The 19125-nt window shown below is 59.2% G+C and overlaps 1 protein-coding gene and 1 long non-coding RNA gene across 10 annotated transcripts in view; one reads left to right on the forward strand and one right to left on the reverse strand.

The window, feature by feature from the left end:
* Positions 1-1561: 1561 nt before the first annotated feature.
* On the reverse strand, positions 1562-19055 carry CARMIL3 (capping protein regulator and myosin 1 linker 3). Of its 9 annotated transcripts, none has more exons than XM_061430512.1 (40): positions 18234-19055; positions 16698-16792; positions 16340-16390; positions 16176-16235; positions 15975-16090; positions 15668-15765; positions 15366-15436; positions 15194-15267; positions 14922-14997; positions 14755-14843; positions 14199-14293; positions 13880-13966; positions 13554-13663; positions 13343-13420; positions 12699-12775; positions 12515-12619; positions 12353-12422; positions 11849-11930; positions 11625-11721; positions 11420-11474; positions 11167-11339; positions 10857-10925; positions 10546-10639; positions 10362-10460; positions 9653-9781; positions 9363-9476; positions 8773-8948; positions 7759-7846; positions 7467-7604; positions 7124-7187; positions 6798-7006; positions 6310-6410; positions 5414-5729; positions 5000-5128; positions 4284-4350; positions 4092-4181; positions 2527-2645; positions 2264-2438; positions 1982-2092; positions 1562-1862 (listed from the first exon to the last, which is right to left on the reverse strand). In XM_061430512.1, the coding sequence occupies exons 1-40, from the start codon at positions 18271-18273 to the stop codon at positions 1834-1836; spliced, it is 4116 nt and encodes a 1371-aa protein (XP_061286496.1). In that variant the 5' UTR covers positions 18274-19055; the 3' UTR covers positions 1562-1833. The 9 variants fall into 9 exon arrangements, with proteins under 9 accessions (XP_061286496.1, XP_061286495.1, XP_061286494.1 ...); XM_061430511.1 differs by having other exon boundaries at positions 1562-1859; positions 2264-2444; XM_061430510.1 differs by having other exon boundaries at positions 2264-2444.
* Positions 17297-19125, forward strand: part of LOC133255863 (uncharacterized) — a 146965-nt gene continuing 145136 nt past the window's right edge. The window contains exon 1 of the long non-coding RNA XR_009739059.1: positions 17297-18030. This is a non-coding gene — a long non-coding RNA (uncharacterized LOC133255863). The remainder of the gene's footprint in view (positions 18031-19125) is intronic.

Here is a 19125-nt window from a genome sequence, read left to right on the forward strand (position 1 = left end):
GAGGCGATGGAGACATACGCACCCACGACTCGCAGGCTCACACACAGTCTTGACACGAACAGGTGCCAGCACATAAACTCACCATGACACCATGACAGTTTCAGCCTTGGGGATGCACACAGGGAGACACACCCGGTCTCACGTCGCTCTCCACATCACATTTGTTAAGGACATTTGCAGTCACATACGGAAGAACACAGGGCTATACTTGTCACACACACACACACACATACCCTCATCCACGCCCACCAACCTGAATACAACAGAATGGAGATCTTCACGTGTCCCTTAAAGACCATTACATATCATGCTGAGCCTTGTAGGTTTTAGAAATCAAAGTTCCACCTTTTAACAGGGAGACAAGGAAACGGACACAATTGCTTAATAGCACACAGTGTCACATCCCGGTCACGAAGCCTCCTGAAGATAGGGGTTTCCCAGTGTGGAGATATGCTGGACTGATTCCGAAGGCATCTTCCTGGTGCCCGTAACTACCCCCAACCCTGAGATTCAGCCCATATGGCCACATCCTGTGGGAGGGGCCCTGCCATGCACTGATCTTGAGCAAACAAGACATTAGTCATTCCCTGGTGAGGCCAGGGGAAAGGAGCAATCGTCTGGATGCCGCACGTGAAGACATTTGGGAACATGGTGGTCTGGATGAGTACAACAGAAGGGTCACCAGGGCACTTCACTTTCCATCCCCAAAGCTGCTCATGTATTAAGGTGGCAATAATTTATTGAGCATCTCTTGGGTGCCAGGCACTGTGCCAGGGGTTGGGGCTACACTGGGGACTAAGACACAGCTCCTGCCCCTCGGGGAGGTGTGTGCATATAGAACAAAAATCCCACAGAGATGATCAGAACAAATGCATTGAGATATGACAGGCAAAAAGTATGGATCTATTGAGGAGGCAATGGGCCACAGGAGGAAGGGCTCAATTTGGATGAGTCAGGGGAAGGCATCAGGAAGGGCTTCACAGAGGAAGAGGCTCTTGAGCAGCATCTTGGATGCCAAGCTAGCATTTGTCAGTACACTGATGGGAAACAATTAATTTTAATCATTGATCTTCTCTCGCTACAGGCACTTCTGCTCACCTGCAGGCCACTCTACTATTGAGATTTCAGACTACTGATGGTGCCCCCGGGATGACATATCACCATTTAATTCCACCATTAGTGAGCCTGCCTGTACATAAGCACACACGCGCACACACACATAGCATACTGCTCCCAATCTCCTCCTGGGACACCAGGACCTCCCCAGTCCCACTGTACCTCCGCAAAGCCCAAAACACACTGATGCTGCTTTCTGCCACCTTGGCCTCTTCTGCAGCCAGCTTTCAGCCCAGACCCTGCAAATGACACCCCCCTGCCTGGGGGCTTCTGCGTCCCCTCCCACCCAGCAGCTCTCAGCAGTCTTTCCTGCCTCTTCCCTTAGAGCTCTAGCCCCATCTCTGGGGGGATGGTCCCCACTTTTCCACTGTGGGGGCTTGAGGGAAGGGGAGCAGCTGGTGGGGAATGGGAGCAGAGAATGAGGAAGGCAACAGAGACTCAGGCAGGCAGTGATTTTGTTTTTTTATTCTATACAAGTGGAGAGAGAGCCCCTGGGGATAGAGAGACAGATCTGCCCTCCCAGGAGAGGAGATCTGCAAAGCAAGCAGAGCCTCCCTCTCTCCAGGCTGCTCCCTGACTTCTGGTCCCCCATGCCTCATCCTGCACCCCTGGGACAGGGGCTGGCAGAGGGGCTTGGGGGTGTGGGGGCGGGTGGGGGTCGGAGTCCTTGTGAGGCACATGTCGAGAGGAGGGCTGGGGAGGGTGCCGTAGCGACTGTCAGTCTGTTCCCGGCTCGCTGGTTCCTGCTGGGAAAATCCAGGGAACCCTGTCTCCCCAGCAAGGAGAGCCAGCCGCCCCGTGTGGGGGCACTGCATCAGATGGATGGGTGGGCAGGGGGACCACCCTCTCACCGCCCCTCTGGCACCTGTGGGGTCAGGGGGCTGTCTTCTGTCAGGTTCCAGCTTGTCACAGGATTGCGCCCGCCGTGTCCGCTTAGGCTTCAGGGGGGCAGTCCGGCGGCCTGGATCTGGGGGCCCTGCAATGACAGTCAAGGCAGGCCTAGCATGTGAGTGCGGCTCCCGGGCTGGGCGCTCAACCAGGCCGTGGCTCCTGGCTGTCTGCCACTCATCCTGTGCCCAGGAAGAGACCCGAGGGGAGGGGCAGCGAGGCCCCAGAGGTGCCCCAGCCCCTCTAGCAGGTGGCGCACCTTGGATCTCAGGCTCCTCTTGGTCTTGCTGTGAGCCCAGCTGCAGCCGGGGTTTGTTCATTCCTGGGGCTGCACCCCCAGTCTCGACCTCCTCCCGGCCCCCTGGCTCCTGTGGGGGCCGGCGGCCCCTGGGCACAGCCACGGGCTTTGGGGGCTTCAGAGTTAATGGAGGGTCCTGCAGCTGGCAAAGAAGGAAGCTGGGTCAGTTAGATTGTCCTTTTGCTTCATCAAAGGTCCCTCCCCACAGCCTTGCTGGCTCTCACCTTAGCATTCCTGGTGGAAACCGTCCTCTCTGGGAAGACAGCCCCCTCCTTTTCCTCCTCTCCATCTTGGGAGGCTGGGCTGGGGCTCTGGCAGCCATGGTTGGGGGCGCTCTCCTCAGCTGGGGGATAGGAAGAGAGGAGAAACTGCAGGAAAAGACATTCTTGCATAGCCCTCCCAGTCCCCTGCCCCTGTAAAGCCCTGGATGCCAGGACTTTCCCCTCCAAGCCCCTCTGCTCCTACATCTCTGCCTTGGATGTCTCCTTCTGCTCTCCAGTTTCCTTAGCCCTTGGTCCCCAGGATCCTCCTGAGCCTGTCACCTCTGCAGGGAGCTCGGGCTGACCCTCTTGAAGAGCAGGGACAGAGCCAGGGTCTGGGGCCTGCTGGGTTCACAGGCATGGTTGCCCATCCAGGGCTGCAGTGCCCCGGGGCCCTGCCAAGGCTGCAGCCTGGCCTTCCTAGGACTCTCTGCCAGTCTGATTTAGGTGGTGAATCTGGAGGAGAGGTGCCTGGCATTCTCATTGCACCCTAGCCCCGCCTTGTGGCTTTATGCACTCCAGACCCAAGGATACGTTACATGGATGGGATTGTCTGTGTGTGTATCTGTGAGGTGCAGGTAAGGAAGACCTGGAGGGTGCTGGCAGTAGGTGTGTGTGGGGGGGACGGGGTGCTCCCCCCGGCCCCCACAACCGTGGTCTCCTAAATGAAAGCTGGAACCCGTCTTCGGGTGTCTTAACTAGCCTGCTTATGGGACAGGATCATCAGGGAAGATGTTCCACATGATGTGTTGGCCTTGGAGGATGGGGCAGGTGCCCAGGCATTGCCAAGCCTCAGGCCAGCCTAGCTCTGCAGGGCACCCTCACGCCCTAGCCCTGGGTGGGAGTGGAGGAGGGAAGGGAGTGTCAACCTCTCCAGGGAGATTTGTCCCTGTCAGTATTGTTGGAGGGTCACATTCCAGGCCTGTGGGAACTGAGAATGATGCCAAGCTGACTGGTTTTCTGTTAGCGGCTCCCTAAATGAAAGGTGCTCTGAACCCGGCAGAAGGGAGGTGTCATACTATGATCCCCCACTCTTTATTCTGGAAGGTAAATAACTTGTTTGAGGTCAACACTACAGGTGGTGGCTGAGCCCAATCGAACGCCCAGGGTGTCTGACCCCCAAGGCGGGGGGCTCTTGCCCCTTCTGGTTGGCACCTTTCTGTGTGGGCAGAGGATGGTCTGGTGAGCTCTTTGTGGGGGAGACTGGAATGTTTGAGGTGGACCTGGTTGGTACTGCCCACCATTTCCCCAGCTGAGGTACACAGAGAGGCCTTCTTTATGGAGAGTACCATTCTGCTGATGGCCCCTGCTCTAGAGAATTCCCCACGACCATTCACACAGTTTTGTTCCTGTTGGCTCAGCCTGGCAAAGCACTTTTGTTCCGTGGGGCCTTTCTTTTGGATGTAGTTTTGTAAATATCCTGAAGCATCTTCACAATGTTGATGCTGTACTGCCCCGCCTTGCCTGGCTTGTCTGTCTGGACACACTCGGGCCTTCAGAGCTGCTGCCAGGAAAGAGGCTTTCCATACCTATGTGCCACGTGGCCTCTGCTCGGCGCATGGCACTGAAGCTCGGCTTGGTGCTTTGGGCGGGTGGCGGGGGCTTCCAGGCTCCAGGCCCTGGAGAGGAAGGAGAGGGTGGGAAAGGGAGAGGGGGGAAATGCATGTTGGGTTGGGCTGAGAGAGGGGTCAAAGGAAGGAAGTGAGGGCGCCCATTCTTACCTGCGTCATCTGAAGAACGCCGTTTCTGCCAAGCCTGGACGCTGCCCTCCAGGTCTGGGCCTGTGCCCTGAAAGGACAGCTGAGTCAGGTCATAAAAAAGTCTCTTCTGTGTGGGGACTGCGGTCAGCAAGGGGCTTCTGCTCTAGCAGCTCATGTTATTGGTCCCTAGACACTCAGACTCTTTTCCTCAAAGAATGATACCCATACCACCCCTCGGGGACATAACAAATGGTTTACGTGAATGAATATACTGTTATTTTAATATGTGTTTATTTTATGTGTCGTAGAAAAAACATGACTAGTACAAGCCTGTGATTTTAAAAGATGATAATGCTTAGGTCCAGACTGAGTTTAAAAAGGTGAGTTGATTTCAATAAAAATATTATGTAAATGGTATGTGGTATAAGGTTAAAGCAGTCATAAAGCTGGTGATCAAGTCACTAAAATTTGGGAAGCCGCTCTAGAAGTTAAGTATTTTGGGGGCCACACACTTTACAAGGAAACAGAGGCTCTGGAAGGTTAAGTGACTTGTCCAGGGTTCTGCACCAAGTGTAGGGGCAGAGCCACAGCACACACCTTCCTCTCCAAAGCACTGCTCTCCACTGACCTATGAACCACAGGCCCATGGGGACGAGAGGGGGCAGGCCCATGGGGAGGGGAGGGTGGTAAGCAGGAACCTGCAGGACCCCCAGTTTGCCACTCTGGGCTCCCCTCACCTCTCGTTTCCCATCGAAGCTCCAACCCTTGGCTCTTCCCAACCCAGGAAGGGCGACGCCATGGACCCTCGGCTGCTGTGCTGCCCCGGGGGCCTGGCCTCCCTCCCCAGGCTCTGCCCCCTCAGTGCCCTGGAACAAGGTTACAGATTTAGAAGCAGTTTCTTACGGAGAAGGGGCTCCATACCTCTCCAAGTCCCCTGTCTGGAAGCCCTACCCGGGCCCTCTGAGGAGTCCTTCCACTGCCCTCATTTGCATGCTGGGAGTCTGGGTCACTAGGCTTAGCCCAAGGAGCCAAGGAGTGGAGACCTAGGATGACAAAGTTCTCCTGATCCCTGAGTTCTAGCATCCTGCCACTAATTGCCTGGGGTGATGGGTTGTGTGGGCACCAGGACTCAGAGCCCCTGCCTCACTTACCGTCTTCCTGCGGAAGGAAGGCCCCCGGCTCCCGCCAAAGGTGGGGAGGAGGCTGCTTTCCTCCTCAGGGCTCCAGCAGGGGGAGGAGTTATTGCCAAGGCTGGGGGGATCCGGGCTGGGGGGGCTCTCCTGAGTTGGGGGTGGGGGTGGGGGAGGAGGGAGGAGGAGCCCGGTGGTGGGGGAGCCTGGCCCCCTGTCCCCCTTGAAGCTCCGGGGCCGGCGAAAGTGAAACAGGCCTCGGCGCCTTTTCTTCTGCAGTGGAGGCAGTGGCGGTTCGGACAGGCCTGGACGCAGGGTCCTCAGAGTCCGGGGGTAGCTGGGCAAGGTCGGGGAGAGTTAGTGACTAAGTCGTGGGGAGAGCCCAGTGCCAGATGCTGAAGCCGTTCGTGGTTCTCAGAATCCCCCACTCTCTCTCATCTACTGTTCCCTGCTGCTCCGTAACTCTGTCTACATATTCCCAGGGGATGGTGTCCTCAACTTTCCTGTTGTAACCCTCCAGCAGTCTCTTCCCTCCCAGGGACGCCTTCCCCTCCTTCTCTCAGCCTCTCCAAGTGACCCAGTTCCTTCTGGAGAGAGGCTGCGGCATCTGTGCAGGACAGTGACAGCATGTCCCCTCCAGGCCTGGTGCCACTGTCATCCCATCCCAGGGCCTGCTACCCAACCCCCAACTCCTGCAATCCCACTCTGGTGGTTCATTCCAGCCCCATTCCTTCCAGCTGTCCTGAGGAGATTCAGACAATATGGGAACTAAGGGCTGGGAGGGGAAGAAAGAATGTGGGGGGAAATGTCCCAGAGAGACTGCCACTGGAGAAACCTCCCTGGGAGGTGGGTGGACACAGGAGCTTTCCTAGGGCCTCGGGGCCTGCTGAAACTGGGGGTGTGCCTGGATGCCCCACCTGGAGCTTTCATCCATGACTCTTCTGCTGAAGAAGTCCTCCAGCCCCTCATCCAGGCGGGTGGCCATTCCGTTCTCCTGACGGGTCCCAGGTACTGGCGCCTGCTGGGAGGAAAGTCCTGTAGGATATATTATCTGGGTGAGGAAGCCCTCCTCCCCTCTATTCAAGGCCAGCCCCCTGGGACTTGAGCTTGCCTCCTCCTGACCCCATGCAAACACAGACTTCAGGCTACATGGGTATCTCAAGCTTGGCAGCTCTTGACTCTCACCAAAATGAGAACTGCCACTGTCCAGCAGGCAGATTTCCTATCTGTGACCAGGTCTAGCTCCATCCAATCTGGATGCTCCCTCTTCTGTTCCATGGCCTGCCTGGGCCCCCACCCGATCCCACAAGGCTAGGACCTCTGGCATTGGTGTCCTAGAGCTAGAGTCCCTGGCTCTGGCATTGCTAAGTGGAGCTGGTCCTCTGGTGAGGCCTTAGGGACTCACACTGGGCCGACCAGGTCCTGGAGGGGTGGTCCTGGGGGGCCGGGGCCGCCCTTGTGTTTGATGCCTTAGTTTATAGCCGTGAGTGGGCAGCTCGGATAGACCTTCCCAGGAACCACTAGCTGCGGGCTGGCTGCTCCCGAGTCCTGAGAACCAGCCAGGGGGGATTCCCAGGCTCCCCAGTTGACTTTCCATGTCCTGAGGGCTCCCACCTGTGGGGACAGCAGCATTAGAGGGACTAGCAGGAGGGATGGGGAGAGAGCAGGTTGGAGAGGCAGAGATAAAAGAAACAGAATCAGTGCCATCAGCTCGGAGGCTGGAAGACTCACTAATGAAGGCAGACACTGGCCGGATCTTGCGGCAGCGTTTCTGCTTTTTGATGGCCATGGTGTCCTGCAGAGAGGGAGGCGAATGATGGGGCCAGGTGGCAAGTCCCAGGAGACTCACCTGGAGCCTCCCATTCCTCATGAAGTCTTCTCTTTAGGGTCCATCGTGCCTCCCCATCCTCAGGCAGCCGAGGCAATGGGACAAGGGAAGAGGCTGGGTGGGATCCGGGTGAGGGGATGAGACCCAGTGTGGGGTAGAGGGTGGAGTCCAGGGACGTAGAAAGGGACGGTGGTTTGCAGGTTCGGGGGCAGGACCAAGGTTAAGGAGGGGAGTGGGGGTGCTCACGATGTTGGTTCCAAGCTCATCATCTGTGGTCTCCTCGTGGTCGTGGTTCCGGCCTCGGCCTCGGGAGGACAGATCCTGCCCTTGGCCTGGCCCCCCTGGTGGATCTGACAATGTTCTTAGCTGGGCCAGGTGTCGGGCCTAGGGAAGGACAGGTGTGAACAAGGAAGATCAAGATCCCAAGGAGGTTGCCCGCCTCCCAGGATCTTGATGGGGAGGGTTGGGGGGGCAGGCGGGTTGATGTGGGATGGGGTAGAGGGCCTCCCTGGACCTGGTGGAGGCTCAGAAGTCTTACCAGGCTCTTGTGGGAGTGGTATAGCTCCTGCAGGATCTCGTCTACTATGGAGTTGGTCAAGTAGGTGACAACTGAGAGCTTCACTTCACTGTGGGCACAGGGAGAGGTACTCAGCTCCCCCTTCCCCACCTTGGCGTCTCTGCCCCAGCCTTTCCCAGATGCCTGAGAGAGTGGGCCAGCTGCCCTGGCTGCCCACGGAAAACACAGCTGCTGTACAAGGTACCGTGGGTCTACCACTCAGCTCCACCCACAGCCCTTCCAGCCTAGGGGTGTGTGGATGAGGAGGGTGGACGAGAAGGAACCGAGGGGAAAGAGGAGCACAGGGGCTCTGGGTCAGGTCCCTGGAGCTCCAGGGCAACAGACAGAGGTAAGTTGAGTTGCTGAGTGAATTCTGCTGGCCTTAGCTGGCATCACTGACTCAATGGACATGAGTTTGAGCAAACTCCAGGAGATAGTGAAGGACAGGGATGCTCGGAGTGCTGCAGTCTATGGGGTTGCAAAGAGTTGGACACAACAGAGTGACTGAACAGCATCAACAACTGCTGTAAAAGCAGGAACCAGTATTTCTTGAGCTTGCCTATTTCATGGGTTTGTGTTATAATTTTCCTTTGTTTCCTTGTCTTGAGAGGTGGTACCCAGACTGGAATGAAAGAGTGCTCTAGGGGCCACGAAAATGTGGGGGGATAAGCAGTGCAGTCCATGTACCTGTATTCTTTGTCCCTACCTCTGAGGAGGCTGTGCTCTGTTTCTAGAGGTCACTTCCTGGGGTCTGTGTGCGGCTGTGTGTATGTGTACACCTGTGTGCACTGTCTGGACTCCTAAACCCCAGCTCAGCATTTACACTTCTAGGGCAAAGACCAGTCAGGCCCTAAATAGCAAGGTTGCAGTTGGTTAAAGATTCATCTCTTATAATGGAGATTGTCATTCATTATTCATTGCTGATAGCTGGGCCCCGGAGTCCCTAAGTGCTCAAGGCCAAGTCCAGCCCGTTCCAGCCCCGCCCCTGCCTCTCACTCCAGCTTGTTCTGAATATCCTGTCCCGCCTGCTCCAGTAGCGCCCCGCGGATGAAGTTCCGGGGCACGGTGACACGCTCGGCCACGTTGCTCAGCATCTTGTTGTGCCCTTCGGCCACCCGCATGGCCACGGGGCATAATTCCTGCGTCAGGCTGACCATGGACTCCAGGATCACCTAGTGTGGGACGAAAGGAGGCCAGAGCCCCAAGGAGGTCAGGGCTGGCCCCACAACGGAAGAGACTGCAGCATGTCTAGCTCATCAAGGTCACAGGGCAGGTTAGCAGCAGAGCCTTGGACACTCAGGCCTCCCCACATCCTGGTCAGTGTTCCTGCCATCCTACCACATGGACACATGGACAAGGGAGAGTCAGTCTAAGGATCAGAGTCCAGAGGGAGAAGTCAGAGTTCAGGGGCTAAGGCTGAAAGGAGCAACAAACATCCAAGCCCAGTTTTCTGACAATGCCTTGGGGCAGCGGGCATGTAGGTGGTCTTCTGCACTTCCTTCTTGCCCACAGTAATCCCCCTGTGCTGACCTCTGCCCTCGGCTAAGGGCCTTGGTCAGCACTGGGCTCCTCCCCCCGGGACTTGCCTGAAGCTCCTTGTCCACAGCCTTGGACACCTCACTGGCCACTGACTCCAGCCTCTGCCGCACAGGCCCGTCGTTGGCCAGCATGTGGCCCAGCTCGTAGAGGCTGGGAAACAGCTGGAGAAGGAACAGGGTCTGATCAGAAAGCCAGAATTGGGCCTCACTGGGTCCCTGGGGGGCCCTGGGCTAGGAAGGTAGATGCACGGGGCAGGGGGTGGATGCTCCTGGGTTGGCACGTGGCCTTCCTGTGCTCTCTAGACTGTCGGGGGAGGGCGGGGCTGCAGAATGCTCACCGCCCGGGAGTTCTTGGCATCCTTGATGAGATCCCGGGCGTAGAGCAGCTCGTCTTGCACAGGCTCCAGGGGGCACAGCCTCAGGGCCCGGACCTCCTCCTGCACCCGTCCGCACAGTCGCTGCAGCATCTGCAGCACAGTGGCAGGAGTGTCAGGGGGGACCCCCGCCTCTTCACCTTCCCAGATGGGCCCTGGGTGCCCCATTTCTGGGCTCCCTTGGACCATGTCGCTGGTGCTGCCACTGACAGGGCAAGGGTGACGTCTACCGATGGCCTGTCCCTTCCTCTTCTTGGGAGGCCATTCTTTTTTTTTTTTTTAATTTAATTTTATTTTTAAACTTTACAATATTGTATTAGTTTTGCCAAATATCGACACAGGTATACCTGTGTTCCCCATCCTGAACCCTCCTCCCTCCTCCCTCCCCATACCCTCCCTCTTGGGAGGCCATTCTTGAACGCTCAGCAGAGCTCCCACAGTCCTGGGACCCCTTGTCCGAGACCCCTGCTGTTTGCCCACATGTTCTCTCATGTTTGGGGCCCACGTTCTGCATGTCCATTCTGTTTGCTCTCTCACACGCTCAGTCCAGCTGTAGGCACCTCAGGATGCCTCTCTCCCGACCCCTCCCCACCCCGCCCTGCACTCCAACACATCACCCCTGTGCTCCCCGCATGCCCACGTGTGCCCCCATGTCCCGGAGGGAAACGTTTACTTGCTCGGCGCTGCTGGTCACCAGGCCCTGCTGCAGCCTGAAGGCCTGCTCCTGGGGGCATGTCTGGGAGTGATTGTTCCTCACCAGGCACCACTGGATCTAGAGATGATGGGTGGGTGGGGTCAGGACCGGGGCAGGCGGGCTGGCCCCTGCCCCCGGGGATCCACCCTGTTCAGGCCACCACCTTCTGCCAGACGTCCTCGGTGCGCTCGGGGGCGCTGCGGTAGGCTTGGGAGATGTCGCTCACTGGGAAGGACATGAAGCGCAGCGTGTGGTTGCTGTGGGACAGAGCGGCACAGCTGGGTGGGGAGGAGGTGGCAGGGCAGGCTCCTGCTGCCCACACCCACCTCTTGCTGACCACGTCCCTCCACGGTCCTCCTTAACGTTTCTATGCTATTAGGTCAGATGCACTGGATTGGGGCTTGTGAAGTTCAGGCTGGATCCAGGTACAGGGAGGCTGGGGGCTTGGTTAGGGCAGGGCCCTAGCCTACTCACCTCTCCAGGGCCCTCGCAATGTCCAGAAAGCCCAGGGCGGATGTATTGTTCCGATCCCAGAGGATAGTTCTGGGGAAAGGGTGGGCATCAGCTTGTTACCCCTCCTACTGGGCCTCTCTTAGGGAGCAGGGACAGCCCCACCGGGAGCCCTCCCACCTTTCCTAGTTAATGAGGCTGACTCAGAGATAGTCCTGGGACTAAGGGTCTCCTGGAAACTGGGGTATAAGCAGTGAGGCAGCAGGGAGGGCAGGTATGTGTGTTTGGGGGAGGGCTGGGGCTCCAGGTGAGAGGGTCGAGGCGTGGGCCCCACCTGAGGGAGGAGTTTATCTGCAGGGCCTTAGACAGCATCTTGGCCCCGATGTCCTCCATGCCATTGCCGCTCAAATCCACCTTTGCCAGGCAGGTGTTGCTGCCCAGGGCATTGATGAGGATGCTGGTGCGAAGCTTCAGCCGGGAGTCTGCCACCGACAGTGACTGCAGGGACTGTGTTGGCAAGTGGGGGGTTGGACCCAGTCCCTGCAGCCCCCATCACTGCAGGTCCCCTCCCAGGCCCCGGCACTCACACAGTCCTCTTCCTGGATCAGCTGTACCAGCTTGTGGAGGATCTCCTCCAGGGTCCTGCAGGGAGTTGGGACTCAGAGTAGGAGGAGAGGGGGCTGGGGTCATGCTACTGGAGCAGCAGAAAGGTGGTCAGGGGTGATACAGTGAGCCAAAAGGATAAGCTGATGATGGAGTGGGGGTCTGTGGGTATAGGGAGGGGGGCCTCACTTGGCCTTGACGTTGAAGTTCTTTCCCAGGAACAGGTGCTTGAGAGACTTGTTCTTCCCAAGTGCAGGCACCAGTGTCAGGAGGTCTGAGTCGAACCCTGGCCGGCAGATGGAGAAGCCTGGACTTGAGGCCTGAGTCTCACAAGAGTCATCTGAGGGTTTCTCCCCCAGGCTCCAGGCCCCTGTCCCCACCTGGCCCCCAGGAAGGGAGGGGCCCCCACTCACCATTGTCTGACAGATCCAGGCTGCCCACACAGGTGACAGCCCCCAGCTGCTCCTGCAAAGCCTGGGCTCCAGCTGAGCGGAGCTGTAGGGACACAGTGGGGGTGAGGCAGGAGGCAGGGGTTGGGGTGGAAGATAGGGCCCCTCTAATGCTCAGAGATAAGAGGAGTCACACCAGGATTCAAGGTCAAATCGGGTCTCGAGTGTGAAATCAGGAGGCCCCTTCTCCACACCAGATCCTTCCCCAGGGCTCTCTTCCCTTCCTTCTGCCAGAAAAATCTCTGGGCCGCTGCTCTGGAGACAGCCTGTTCCTGCCATCTGCTGGGAAAGCCTGGTATTTCCCATCCCCAAGCGGTCAGGGAGGGGATACCGGAGACTGCAAATGACCTCTAGAAAGAGTGGAGGTGTGGTCAGGTTGTGGGGCTGCAGAGGGGTAGTGCAGAGGCAACATGGAGTCAGAGCTTGACTTAGGTCAGAGAGATGAATGGCAGAGGAAGGAGGGCTCACCTCACAGCTGCTGAGGTCCAGGTGCAGATCGCTGAGGTGACTGTTGAGGGACAGGCCCTGGAGCAGTGCCCTGTGGGAACAAGGTCAGCGGGCCCACCTTTACCCTTCGCCCCTTCTCCCAGGGCTCCCCCTCGGACGCCCCCAACCCTGCACCCACCCGACCTGAGGGCCTCCAGGGGCAGCCTCGTGGCCGACAGGTTGACGTGGCTCAGAGTGTAGGCGCTGCTGAAGAACTGCTTGAAGGCCGGGGGCGCCTCCCGGCCCTTCCTGTGGAGATGTCTGGGGTCAGCAAGGGAGGGGGTGCCCATGGCTTGCCCCTCCACTCCCCACACCCCTGCGCTCCCACCTGTGGGAGCAGCTGTTTCGCGCCAGGTTGAGGTAGGTGAGGTGGGAGCAGCAGCCGTGAAGTAGGGCACCCAGAAGCTGTGGGGGAGACAGGGCGCATCTCAAGGGGCAGCGAAGACTCCCTCCTCCAACCCCACCGAGGTCCTGGCGCTTCACCCTCTGTGGTCAGTCTGTGCAAGGCCCGCTGTGCCTGCCTCACTTAGCCTCTTCAAGCCTCAGTTTCCCCTCTGTGGAAAGTGGGTGTCCTCCCACCTGTCCGGCCCCAGGGGTGTGAGAGGCTCATAGGCAGTGGATGTGTTAAAGCCAGGGCCACCACAGGCTTATAAGGTGGCTGGTTCAAGTTAGGGAAGGAGTCCTTTCCCCCAGGGGGACTCAGCCCTGCGCTGGGGTGCACAGCCAGGGGATGGATCCAGGCTGGCTTTCAGGCACAGCTATAGCACAACCTTGGGCAGCGCACAAAGTGCCACACAGGGGTGAGCTTTGGGGTCGCTTTGGAATTTTGCTGAACCTGAAGCCGTCCTACCAGCTTGACCCACCTCTGTACTCAAAGAGAGTACAGAGACCAGAGAGTACAAGGTGAGGCAGAGACCCACCCTGGCCTCCCCAAGTCCCTGCAGGCTGGCTCCCCCATCACCAACCCCTCACCGAGTCGATGGTGCAGTCGGTCCCCGCCAGGTCCAGGTGTACCAGGGCATTGGGCTGGGCCAGGAAACTGTAGAGGGCCTGGGAAGGAAGGACAGAGGGGGCTGCAGGGGGAGGGGTGACAGAGCCCCTCCCCTCCCCAGGGCTAAAGGGCAGAGACTCCAGGCCCTGAGTGTATTTCTGCAGGGACTTGAGGCGCTGTTCGTGGACTCACGTTGGCTTCGTCGGTGGCGAGCAGCCCAGGGTTCTTGCTCAGGTCCAGGTACCGGAGAGAGCTGGCAAAGGCCGGGTTGGCCCCAAAGGTCTGGCCCAGCGCCTGGAGCCCTGAGCACAGCGGGCACTGGGCTGGGTTGGCCCCCATCCCCACCTCTCCCCCTTGCATGCAATTCTTCCCCACTCCCCAGCTGTGCTCCTGTCCCTTCTGTGATCCTTGGGATACCATGTGCATGGGTGGGGCCTCTGGGACTTGATACCCAGGTAGTACGGCGAGGGGGGGGGGAGGGGTCAGGGGCCAGAGGTCAGGGGTCCCGGGGCAAGTACCTCTAGGGGAGATGGCAGTCTTGGCCAGGCACAGTTTGGTGAGGCCAGTGGGGAAGCAGAGGAGCTGCTGGCTCAGACTGAGGAAACCTGGGGAGTGGAGAGAGAAAAGGGCCTCCCTGAGAGATAGGCAGTGGGGGCAGGCAGTGCAGAGTCAGACAGGGGGCTTGAGTGGAATGTGGGCCTGGGGTCTAGGATGGAGGTACTGGGATAGGGGCTGGCATCAGGTTGGAGAGCCCCTGTTCAGCCCTGGGTTGGGCTCTGGGCTGGGCTGGGCGGGTCTGCATCGTGGTGGGGGGCAGGATTCAGGGCTGGGGCTCACCCTTGTCCTCGATGGGGTTGTGGGACAGAGTGAGGGCATGCAGCACACAGCTCCCGTTCTCCCCAAACACCCCGGCCAGCTTCTGGACAAAGTCCCTTCAGGGAAGGGGAGGAAGGATGTGTTTGTCCCAGGCTCTGGGCTTCCCCTCCTCCTCCATCTGCCTGCCTGGCTGGGGCTGCAATGGTCAGAGGTCCCCACAGGTGAGGAGCAGCTCGGGGCCTGCAGGGAGCCTGCTGTCACTCAGGAGTACCTGGGAAGTGGTGCTGAGACAAAGCCCGGCTGCGGGTCCTCGAGACAGGAGCAGAGTAGTCTGCTCTGCGGCTGACGGCAGGAGGGGATGGGGCTCGGAGATACTGGGGAAGGCCGTGGAGCTGGGGGTCGGGAGGCTTAGGTGGGACTTGCTGTGTGCCCTCTTTGGGCCTCAGTCTCCTCTTCTGTAAAGTGAGGAGCTGGATGAGATGGTTCTACATCACGAGGCCTACATCATGCCCTGAGGTTCTGGGACCCTAAGACTACATCAAGGAGCACCACTACCCAAGGAGGAGGCTGGCCTCACGTCTTAAGCCCAGCGTTGTCCAGCACCAGCTCTTCAAGGCTCCCCGACTTGCTCAGGGTGTGTAGCACCTGTTCTAGCACTTCAGAGCCCTGGGGACAGAGGGGGTCGTGTGGTCAGGAGCCAGAGAGGGCACTACTCTCCCGTCCCCCATTCCTCCTAGACCCTACCAGCCGCAGGTCTTTGCAGTAGAGTTTGGTGAACCATTGGTTGTAGGCCAGGGCTGCCACCATTAGGGCCAAGTCTCTGTGGGAAGATTGATGGGGGCAGGAAAGAAGAGACTAAGGATGGGGTGGTTGGAAGCCTAGATGGGTGGAGGGCAGTGGGTGTGGGGGCTGGGAGACAGAGCCCAGGCTTGGTGGGGCCAGAAGGGAGAGGCTAGAAGGGCCAGGGCTGGGCTGAGGCTGGAATGCAGGGTTAAGTCTCTATCCCGTCTACTTACCGGCTCTCCAAGTGGCTGAAATCCAAAAGATTGAACTCTCGGTTATCCTCGGCATGATAGATGGTGTCCACATCCTTGGAGAGGTGGAACTGGCTCGCATCTGCTCCCCTCCTCCGTGGCCCCTCCCTCCAGGTCCCACCTGCCCGCCTGCCAGGTCCCTACCCAAACGCACCCATTGCACCTCTTCACGGCAGTGCAGCCCATTGTAGTCGCACAGGGCAGCGTAGGTCTCAGAGAAGCCACCTGTGGGGCAGGAGATGGGCTGGCTCCTTAAAGGCTAAGGGGGTGGGGAGGAGACTTGGAGCATTCAAGGAAAGGTCAAGGTCATTTTATGTGCCAGTGTCTTGGGTTCCTGCAGCATCATGAACCTCCGAGGTCTGGGAGCTGTGGAGCCTCAAGCCCTATACACAGAGGACTCTGAGCAAGGGGCAGGGTGGTGTAGGCCCCCTTTCCCTCCAGCCTGCCCCTGCTCACCGCAGACACTGTGGGTGGTGGATGTGGAAGTCTCAGAGTTGGGGGACGTGTCTCGGGGCCCGTCCGGGGTGTCTGCATTTCCACGCCGGATTAGACTCCTGGAAAAACAACAAATCCATCCCAAGATGGGTGGAAAGCGGCTCTCAATTCTTCCTCTGTTACAGATTCTGGATCCCTAGGAAAAGCAGGACTGGGGACATGAGAGCTCTTCTTGGTGTCACGGGGTCCCAGGACCAGGGGAAGGAGGGAGGGGGGAGGGGGCTTCTTTATTGTCTGACCCCTGAGAGACTCCTCCTTTGCCACTCACCCAGGGCCAGGGCAGACCTTGGAGAGGGCAGAGCTCACATGTCGTGTCACCTGGTCCACGCTCTCAGCTGATGGCAGCCGCATGCTCACCATGCCACGCTCCGTCTCCACTAGGATCTGGGGGAGAGGGAGCGGCAGGGACTCAGACACAGGTTCCCTCCTCCTGCTGGCCCAGGAGCGGAGCCCACGCTCCAGTGCTCACCTGGTTCTGACTGAGCGTGTTGAAGGCGCGGATCTCTAGGACATTGAAGGAGCTCTCCACCTGAGGGGTGGGGGCATGGGAATGTGCAGCTCCTGGTCAGGGCCTGGCTGCTGGGCTCAGAGGAGGGCACCCTGGGTGTTCTCCCACTCATCAGCCCAACTCACCTTGGCTGGGACTTTAAGGGGGAAGAGGTGGAGACGCCAGGAGGTCAGGGCCTTCAGAGAGGGGAAAAATAGAGCATCAGCAGCAAATGGTAGTTTCCTGGGCTCTAGTCCCCCTGCGCTCTGTCAGCGCCCTCAGTCCGTGTGCACTCCCTGCCAACTGGCCTTCTGCTCTGAAAGTCCCTGCTTCTCTCATGCCCTGCCCCAGGTTCCTGGACATCCAGCCAGTCCAGCCTCCCCCTCCCACAGGCTATGTCTTTTCAGCACTCCTCCACCTGTCTCCTTTGCCCCCCAGGTTCCTTGCCCTTACCAGCCCAGGTGCCCTTGATTCCCCCTTCCTTCCCCCAGTCCAGTCCCTTACCAGTACTCGGTCCTCGAACTTCTTGGGCTTTGTCTCCAGCTTCACGCGATGTTGTTGGAGCACAGCCCCTTGGCTCAGGCACCTCCGGATGCTGTCTGCAGGTGGGTAGTAGGCTGCTCAGGGCCCCCCTTACCCTAGCTACCCCCACATACCCAAGGCCCTCCAGGGGCAGGGGCAGAGAGGAGGAGAGAGAATCAGAGAGAGATGAAGAACAGGAATTGAGATCTTTCCTTCTTGGGTAACTTTTTCTATTAGAAAGGCAGGGGTGCTACGGAAAAAACTCTGGCTTCTGCTGTCCCTGAGTTGAGGGACAGTAGTTGCGTGGCACTCTGGGAGAGTGTGAAGGATTTTCCCAACCCGTGCACTCCAGCAGCTGTCAACCCATACAGAGTGAGTCAGTGTGTAGGGGCGTGGGGGTGTCCCACTACATGCTTGATGGTCTGGTGTGGTGTCTGCCTTTTACTATGTGTGTAAAGAAGATGCCAGGGAGCTTGTGTTGAGGATGGGTAAGTGTGAATGAGTATGCAGTACTTGCAGTTGTGAAAGGGGCACAGAGCCAGCCAGTTCTCCTGTGGGTGGGGGGTAGGGAGGTAGGAAGGAGTTAGTGTTTAAATGAGTCCCATATCCATCTGCTGGAGAATCATCCAGATATCCCAGTGTGCGTGCGTGCGTGCCTGTGTGTGTGTGTGTGTGCAGTTTCTGTAAAGATGTGGGTACACACATCTCACAACTGTGCTTGTGTGCCTCTGGAGGTGTGGGAGATGGGCACAGTGTAGCATGCCTCTGAGTATCCTTGAGAGTCCTGGTCTCTGCGTGCGCTAGCCTGTGCTCCCACCTCTTGGGGTCAGGGCTGTGGCTGTGCTGGGGGGTCGGTCTTGGTTTGGAACAGTCTGAGGACCAGGCAAACAGGAGAGGCCTTGAGGTGTGGGTGTGGGGTAGAGAGCAGGGGGCAGGCTGGTATGAGGGTTGTTGTAGGTGAGCTGCAGAGACCCTGCTCCCGGTTTTAGCTCCAGTCCAAGCCCTCTTCCCTGACTCCCGTCTTTGCCCCCACTGCCTGGGCACAGCCCGGCTTCTTGAGGGGCTCTTTGGAGCCAGTTCCGGGGCGGGGCCGGGAGGAGGGAGGGTGTTGAGCCCAGAGGCGGTCAGGACCTGGGGCAGCTCCCATCACCCGGCGGGGCGGGCCTGGCCCCGCCCGGCGGGGGAAAGGGGACTCTCCGGCGGCGAGACTGGATGCTTCGCCTAGCGATGGGCCAGGATAGCTGAGAGTCAGCCCCAGGGAGCGTGAAGGGACTGCACCTGTCACTGAAGATCGGGACGGGAGGCTCTGGGACAGGTAGGTCCTGAAGGGTGAGGCGAGGGGGCAGCGGAGGATGCTCTGGGGACAGCGATGCCCCGAGCTGGGATGCAGGGGCAGGGGGCTGCCCTGGAACCGGGATGCATGAGGGGCGGAGGGACCGGGGTGTACCGCGGAGAGTAACGCACTAGGGCTGGGAGGCTCCCGGACGGAGCGTCCCAGAGACCACCGCAGCCTCGTACCTTGCAGCTCGCGGGTGAGCTCCGCGCTGGACTTGGCCATGGCGGCCGCTGCTGCCGCTGTTGCTGCAGAGGAGCCGCCGTCACCGCCGCCGGGGAGCCGCGGCACATGCTAGACCCGGCTCCGGCAGGGCCCGGGCGCTGAGCGATGCAGCAGCCGCGGAGCCCGCTCCTGTCAGGGGCGGCTGCGCGAGCGCTCCTCCCCCCGCCTCGGAGCGCCGGGTCTCCCGCCCCGCCCGGAGAGGTTCCTGATTGAGCATGCGCGCCGCGCCTCCGGGCCGCGTGAGACCCTGCGCGCGCTCGCGCCCACCCCTCCCGCCGGCTCCCGCGTGCGACGCCCTGTGCGTGTCGCCTTGGAGCCCGGGCTATCTCCCGGGCGGGGGCACAGCGCCCTCACTTTCCGTGTCATCCACTCCTCGGGCACCGTCAGCAGAACCTATTTCTTTTGTTTGTGGGCCTGGGTACCCCTCGCGGGGTCATCCTTGCCAGGCTCCTCCCTTTTCACTGCTTGCTCGGGACGCGTCTGGCTCGTCCTCGCTGACCCTCGAAGGAAGGAACTTGCGGCCAAGGGCGATGCTAGGAGAGGACCTGGCCACATCTGGGGAAGTTCGACCTTCCTTTCCCGCTTTCCCAGCCTCGGTGATCCCTGCGATGTTCTTGGCACCATCCCCGCGGGTGTGAGCCGAGAGTAGCACCTGGGAATTCCCGTGCCACCTCCTCCCAGCTGGCAGCTCTGCAAACACCTCCACCCTCAGCATTACGCTCAGGTCCTGGAGACAAGGAGGAGGGTTAGGAGGATCCAGACTTAGCATCTGGGAACATACTAGGGGAATCCAGTCCACTCAGACTTAACGCTGTGCTCGGCTATCACACCTATGCACCCTACACTGAAAAA

The sequence above is a fragment of the Bos javanicus genome, chromosome 10 (assembly GCF_032452875.1).
Source record: "Bos javanicus breed banteng chromosome 10, ARS-OSU_banteng_1.0, whole genome shotgun sequence".
Classification (NCBI taxonomy): Eukaryota; Metazoa; Chordata; class Mammalia; order Artiodactyla; family Bovidae; genus Bos; species Bos javanicus.